General features: G+C 31.3%; 2 protein-coding genes across 4 annotated transcripts; one reads left to right on the plus strand and one right to left on the minus strand.

The window, feature by feature from the left end:
• Positions 1-475: 475 nt before the first annotated feature.
• LOC131853170 (GDP-fucose transporter 1) lies at positions 476-4360 on the plus strand. Its single transcript, XM_059203997.1, has 5 exons — positions 476-814; positions 1795-1996; positions 2421-2646; positions 3380-3672; positions 4001-4360. Exons 1-5 carry the CDS (start codon positions 747-749, stop codon positions 4217-4219), a joined length of 1008 nt encoding a protein of 335 aa, XP_059059980.1. The 5' UTR covers positions 476-746; the 3' UTR covers positions 4220-4360.
• LOC131853169 (iduronate 2-sulfatase) lies at positions 3672-7512 on the minus strand. Of its 3 annotated transcripts, none has more exons than XM_059203995.1 (5): positions 6956-7501; positions 6387-6864; positions 5520-5795; positions 4444-5030; positions 3672-3748 (listed from the first exon to the last, which is right to left on the minus strand). In XM_059203995.1, the coding sequence occupies exons 1-4, from the start codon at positions 7154-7156 to the stop codon at positions 4444-4446; spliced, it is 1542 nt and encodes a 513-aa protein (XP_059059978.1). In that variant the 5' UTR covers positions 7157-7501; the 3' UTR covers positions 3672-3748. The 3 variants fall into 3 exon arrangements, with proteins under 3 accessions (XP_059059978.1, XP_059059976.1, XP_059059979.1); XM_059203993.1 differs by lacking the exon at positions 3672-3748 and having other exon boundaries at positions 4438-5030; positions 6956-7225; positions 7429-7512; XM_059203996.1 differs by lacking the exon at positions 3672-3748 and having other exon boundaries at positions 4438-5030; positions 5529-5795.
• Positions 7513-7664: the final 152 nt, after the last annotated feature.

The following is a 7664-nucleotide window of genomic DNA, read 5'->3' on the forward strand; positions in this document are numbered from 1 at the left end:
GAGATCAATGACTTCAGAAGTATAAATGCCAATCGTATGTCATAAAACTGTCAGATCCCAGGAATGTCTATTATGGATTACTACTTTTTATCGATATCACCAGCAAAATTAATATAAATTGCTTAACCAACTGAAAAATTAAGCTATACCATAAAGCAAAATATTCCTTCAAAAATAAGAACCTACATTTATCTAATTTAAAATGATGTCATATTTTCAGCAACAATAAATTGTTTCTTTTTATAGTAAACAATTCATTGTTCTCCATATAATTATCATCTCATGAGTAAGAATTTATACGGGGTATTAATAACATTAAAAATTAAATATATTAAATACAGTGACATAATCCGTGGCAAATTTATTGAATAGAGCTATATCTATAAATTAATTTTAGATGTTAATTTTTCGTTGCTTTTGCAATGTCTTTAAGTGTAGTAACTTTACATTACTCCATGGTGTTCCATATTTACTAAGCTATGCGAATTTAGTTTTATTTATTTATCGACTGAGATGTCGATATTTTGATAAAAATATAAATAAATATAGCGCATCCTTATTCCTAATTTAAACGTCAGTCAGAAATAAAATTTATCCAATTAAAAATTTATTATTAAATGTTTCAAAATGAAAAAATTGTTTAATACATTTCTTTGATACTATTTTATTGTTCATACATGTTGTATTTATATATATACATATAAATTCTTTTTATTTTATCTAGCTATAGCTTCTAAGCAAATGCCATGAAGGAGGCACAATCAGATTTATGTTCACGCTATCTAAGGATTTTTATCGTAGTTTCGTGTTATTGGTAAGTGTTCTGTCACGTTATAATGTGAATATTTCTAAATGATGTTTTTTAAAATATTACTTTCATTTAAATGCCACTTAAAATAAGAAACCGCACGTTACCCTGTTAAACCGCCGGAAATCGCCACCCGAATTTTCACCCCAAAGATCTAACGCCTATTTAACTATGGATAGTGTTTACTCTATTTTCCGTAGTAATATTAGAATTACGCTGTATTTCATTTTGCCCCTACCAAAAATGTGCATAATTTTACATTGTCATGAAAATGTATTTTTTAAAAACTTTAAAGAAATTTTTTAGATTTTAAAGAAACTCTTTTATTTTTATAATTTATATAACTAGAACTAACTATGCTGTATAGCATGGAATGCGGATAATTTTATAACAATTTTTATAATAATTTCTACCTGAATGAACATACTTATCTATGTGAAACACAATCAACCATACAACCACAAACAACCTTGGTGGTTTAGCAGTTTAGTACTTAAACGTAAAGTGGTCTTTACCTCCTATGGACACATATATGAGGAATTCAGCCCATAGTAGGCCCTAACCATTCTATGTTTTTTGTAAGTATAATTCTTTGTATTGGGCTGGGTGTTCTCTAAGTATATTATGTATGTATTTACAAAAAAAATGTATTTGAGCATTTCTAACAGTTGTCCAATATTCATAACATAAGCATTACTTACCTCGGACCAGATGATGCTATTTCAATTATTCAAGGAATATTATTATTGAATAAAAACAAAAAATACAGTAGAGTTGCCAGTTCTTCTGAATTGAATCTATATATTGAACTGGATGGTAGGAAACAAATGTAAACAATAAATTTGACATTAATATGTGCCTAAAAAAGGTCTTACATAGATAAATATATTTTTTTATTTGATTTGTATTATTATTCATATAACCACACATTTATTTGTTGTCACAAATAAATGTGTTGATATATGTTATTAATGTAATTGTTTTAGGATTGTATCAATTGCAACAGTCTTCGTTAATAAAACATTACTGAGTGGTCAGTCTGTGTCACTAGAGGCACCATTGTTTATCACATGGTTCCAGTGTATAGTATCATTTACAATATGTTACACCCTGAGCAACACTGGTGGTATTCCTGGACTGTTTAACTTTCCCAAAGGCACACCATGGAATATAGATGTAGTAAGAAAGGTATGTATGTATGGAAGGTACAATGTAATTATGGTAATTACAGAAGAGCATATAGTGTATTTACATAATTTAAAAAGCAGCATCACTACAGCATAGTATATTCATAAAACACACTAAGGATTATTTACTTATACATAAATTAGTAAAATAGTGACTATGAATATTGACAATAATAATTGTTTCATTACTTTTAGGATGATTTTTCTTATATGTTGACTTTAAAACCATATTCTGTGAAAAGTACATACTAATTTAATTAGCCAGTCATTTTTATATGAAATATTAAAACACAGTCAGGTTTTGTATCTCTACAATTTTGTGATTTTATTATATGTCTAATTATTTAATTATAAAATAACTTCATTATATTGTACTAGGGAACCAATTATGATGTTTTATTAGAGATTTTTTTTTTAATTTTCAGGTGATACCACTATCATTGATGTTCACACTGATGATAGCAACTAACAACTTGTGTCTTAAGTATGTAGGTGTCTCCTTCTATTACATAGGTAGATCACTCACCACAGTTTTCAATGTGCTATTTAGTTGGATATTACTTAGACAAGCCACCTCTTTAAGATGCATCCTTTGCTGTGCATTTATTATGTTTGGATTTTACCTAGGCGTGGACCAAGAAAGTTTATTAGGTATGTATTGCCAGAGTATTTAATATATAATATATCTTTACTGTCTCTATTCACATTGTAGAGTATTAACAAATTGCATTCTACACTGATGAAATAAAATTAATTGCAAATTATGGTCCATCAGAATTAGATTTACATAAAGTAATATAAATACATTATTACAATTAATTAGACATGGAGGTAACAATAGATAAACTTTTCGCTAAATAGCAATATCTTCTAAACAACCTTAGGATGATCATGGATCTTAGTGATATATTAGTTTAGCTCTTTAACTTACCTGCCAATGTTTTAAGGTTCAAATGCCACACAATGCAAACATTTGTGTATGCCGATTTTCTTTGTTTATTAAGTGTGTATATAAACAAGTTCTCATAGGTAGACTGTAAAAAGCCATCTGCATGGGTACCTCTTTCACCTATCATGTCAGTCTGACCTATTTCAGCCACCAAGCAACTTGCTTTGTAAGCTGTATTTTGGTTGTAGGATCCGATTAGGCAGTAAAATTACAGGATAACAGGCATGACATCTTAATTCTCTGAAATGGCATGCTATCATGGGTGTCATATGATAATGTGATGTCCATGGTGCTATTTAGTTATTATTAGTTTATGTATATAGGCGACAGTTACCACATTCTGTCAGGTGAACCATTACTTGTTTATCATTCTAATTACATAGGTTGTATTTTACAAAATCACATAATATTTTGACATATTTGTTATATTTTCAGGTTCATTTTCTCTTATTGGAACAATATATGGAGTTGTAGGATCTCTCATGTTATCACTTTATTCAATCTACACCAAGAAAGTACTTCCAAGTGTCAACCAAGAGGTGTGGTTATTATCGTACTATAACAATGCCTACTCTATTTTTCTTTTCTTACCTCTCATTGTTATGAATGGAGAGCTGGACATTTTATGGAATTACAAGAACTTTAATAGTGTATATTTTTGGATACAAATGGTGATAGGCGGACTATGTGGTTTCGCTATTGGTTATGTAACATCTTTGCAAATAAAGGTAAACACATTCATCACTTTTCACCCATACTGTTTTTTTATAGCAACTCATTAGATTACGACCAATAGGAGCGAAGCTGCAATGAAAATTTGTAAAGCGTTAAATTTGTAGCCTAGGTGTTACTCTGATATGTAAGTAATATTATAGTAAAGTTTCATTAAAATCCCTTCATCAGTTTTACGTGAAAAAGTAACAAACATATAATCATCTGCACTTATAAACTTCCGAGTTTATAATATTAGTAAGATTTTGTTACATATGTAAATTAAATAAAGAGTATATTAAATATATAACATTAAAAATAATGAAATATTCATATAACTTGCAGGTGACGTCTCCATTAACCCACAATATATCAGGGACAGCAAAAGCCTGTGCTCAAACAGTAATAGCCACACAGTGGTACAGTGAAACTAAAAATGATCTTTGGTGGTCTTCAAATGTCATAGTGCTGGCCAGCAGTGCACTGTACGCTAGATTTAAACAGATAGAAATGGAGGTCAACTCTAGGAAGCCAGTGCCGGAAGAGAAGAAAAGTTTAGTATGATCATGATCGCTCATAGATATAGGAACGTAATTGCATTTGTAAATATATTTTTTTATTTAACTGCCAAAGAAAGGCGATTGTTTGTCTGTAAATATGAAAGGAAATGTGTTATCAATAATATTTCTAATATTCTAAATTAGAAATATATAATTATAATGTATCTATTATAATCATTTTATATTTTTGTATATATCAATTACATATTACAAGACATTTATATTTACCTAATTATCACAGGTATTTACTTGTGATCTCAGTATTGTTGATAAATACTTCACAATCTTTTTATAATTGGGCTCAAAATATACATTGTTTGATTCCTCCGGATCAAGGCTGTGATCGTATAGCTCTAAGCCGTAAACTTTGTTCCAATTCCTTGTAAATAATGTATTATTAAAAGATACCCATTCTGTGTATCTGAATCGCCTTGTTTTAATACTATAACCCATTATTTTGATGTCTTTTAAACAAGGTTTGTCTGAGTTTGATTTAGAGCGCACACCAGGGCGTGGGTATTGACTGAGAGCAAATGATTTTCGCTTTGGACTGTTATGAAATCTATCCGAATCCATTTGTGGTACTAAACTGCTTCCTTCAAAACACAGCGGTCTTTTATCATGACAGGTACAGGTTGGTATGTTGTCAGATAATCCGCTAAGTTCCAATAATGTTGGAAATATGTCAATTAGTTCAACTGGAGTTTTTATTGATTTGTGAGACATTCCCGGGATGTTGAATATTAACGGCACTTTTAGTGCGACGTCAAAATTACTGTATTTCGCCCATAAACCATTTTCTCCTAATGACCAACCTGTAAATAATAAGTGTGGTAATAAGTGTTTTGTACTGCAAATAAGGTTAATATAATATATTTCATTCTTAGATATTGTAGTTAAAAATTGTATAACTTTCTATATTAATATAAATATGGATCTAATATATATCTTTGGTCCTTTGAGCTGGATACTAACTACCCATAGATATTATAAAATATACTGGCTGTTACCCTGCAACTTCGTCTGCTTGGAATTTACCATTTATTATATTAAAATAAATAAATGTTCTAAAATAAAAGTAGCCTAGGTTACTTCTTATAACAATAGCTATCTGTGAGTGAAAGTCCCGTTAAAATCGATGCAACTGTTTGAAAGATTTGCAAGAACAAACAGACATTTTTAAAAAATATATTTTTTTGATATAAGTATCAAATATTCATTCATATCCATTAAGGAAAACAAAGAAACACTTCCAGTTTATTTGTTTGTACAGATAATATACCTCCGAAATAGCTCAACCTCACCGTGATCACCCGTTAAAACTACGATTGTGTTATTCTTGTTAATGACAGCCATTAATTCTCCAATTAAGTCGTCAACATACGTGGCCGCAGCATAATAACTTTGTCTTATTTTTAAAGTCCATTCTGGAGGCATGGTGCCATATGGGAATGATATGTTTAGACGTTTAATGTCGTCCCTGTGCCGTACATCTGTCCACGGGTGCCAGGCGACCGATGGAGTTCCTGTTGGCTTATTGGGCTGTAGTGGTGGGTGTACTGTCTCTATCGGAACTCTTTCTGGAACAGAAGAAGAACAGTACGTGCTAATCTTCGACTTTGATGTCGCAAGGGAACGTTTTACTATAATGAGCCATATACCTATAGAGTTTTTTAATGCACGATAATGGAATGGTGCATCTGCCTGTGCTAACAGTTTACATTGGCTGAGCACTAGTGGAGGATGATAAGATGAACATGAGGTCAAGTCAATTAGCCGTGAAAAATTCATTAGGAATTTATAACTTGAGGTCAAACTGACATAGTACATTGGCGAGCATTATTTATTCGAACATGGTATATGTACAATCTGACTTGAAAGGCGCAATGCAATGTTTTGCTTAAATGAGCAATATGTAGGGTTAGTCGTACAGGGTATACAAAGCGTAAAGTAAGGTAAGAATATGCATGTAACTGAACCATTTTCATAAATAATATAATAGGGAACCTGAATTGTGAATAGTTCGCTCCTGGAAACCATAGTGGTTAATTCCTATTGAAATTGGTCATGATGCTACGACAGCTTTTACCGTTAGAACAGGCGAGTGCATTGTGATCACTTAATAATAAATATGATATTATATACCTATAGATACTTCAAAATAAACTTACCTAGATATTTTTCAGGGAATTTTAATGGTATGTGAGGCTTATGGAAACCAATTGCCATTAGAAATGGTATGCTGGTATTTCGCTCATTGATAACCTTAGTTGCATATTTCAGCGATTCTAAATCAGGTAACGATTTCCCGGGTTGAGTGTTTATATTGACAGGGCACACTAAATTCTTTTGATATCTCAAAGTTTCTCTGTCTTTACACACCGCCGCATCTTTATATACTTCAGTGGGGGGATGGTATGGTACATTCGACCAGCTTAGAGGGTAATCATCAGTGAAGTTTGAACTCGCACCCGGATGGAAGACCTTACCAACGGAATATGTTTCGAAGCCGTTTTCTTTATAAAATTGTGGTATGGTGGTGAAATTACCGACTTCAGTTCGCCAGTAATTATAAAAATCATAAAGATGCAGTGAATCAGGTCGACGTCCAGTTAGTAATGAATTACGGCTTGGTGCACATAACGCTTGCTTTATAGGTGATAAAAAAACATACTATATAAAAACATATTAGTATAAAATAGTACTTATAATTACTATTATAAAATTCATTATACTGTACCTGAGCACATGCATTTTCAAAATTTACCCCATTTGCCGCTAATTTGGCAATGTTAGGCAAATAAACATCCTTGTCCGATAGATGGCGTAGATCGTCGATTAAAATTATCAAAACATTATGTCTATGGCTATTTACAAGTTTTACGATTGTAGAAAAAAAAATTAGATTCCCAAAATATATAACAACATTAAATTTTAACATTGTTGCATTAACAATACAATGTAAGATACAACGTGTATTGCTTGGTTCCCGCTCTTTTTGTGTGTCTGTCTGTGTGATTAATTTCGAAATATATTATTATTATATAGTATGTTAGTAGTTATTGTTTTATTTTACTTTCTACCAAATAATTCCCTAAAATATTAACCCTAACGGTGGGTCAATATATATATCTATAGTCCATTAACTTTAAACGATAATTATCTGTGTATTTAATTGTGATACAGTGCACGAAAACAATCAAGAGGGAGAACCAAAGAGTATAATAAAACACCGAAGGGAGAAAACTATTTACAACATAACAAAAGTGAAACTATTGAAACGTTTGCGCAGTCCTGCGCAGAGTAATAAAGTCTTGCCATATTAGTGGAATGAATAAAGAAACAGCTGTAAAGAGCTTTACATTATCAAATAATGTAGGAGTGCTCTTCACTCCTATATAGTATGTCAGACAGTCTGCATTTGGAGTCATAAATACGGGATTGAAACG

This window comes from Achroia grisella, unplaced genomic scaffold (genome assembly GCF_030625045.1).
Source record: "Achroia grisella isolate CSIRO2021 unplaced genomic scaffold, CSIRO_AGI_Agris_v1 utg900, whole genome shotgun sequence".
Lineage (NCBI taxonomy): Eukaryota > Metazoa > Arthropoda > Insecta > Lepidoptera > Pyralidae > Achroia > Achroia grisella.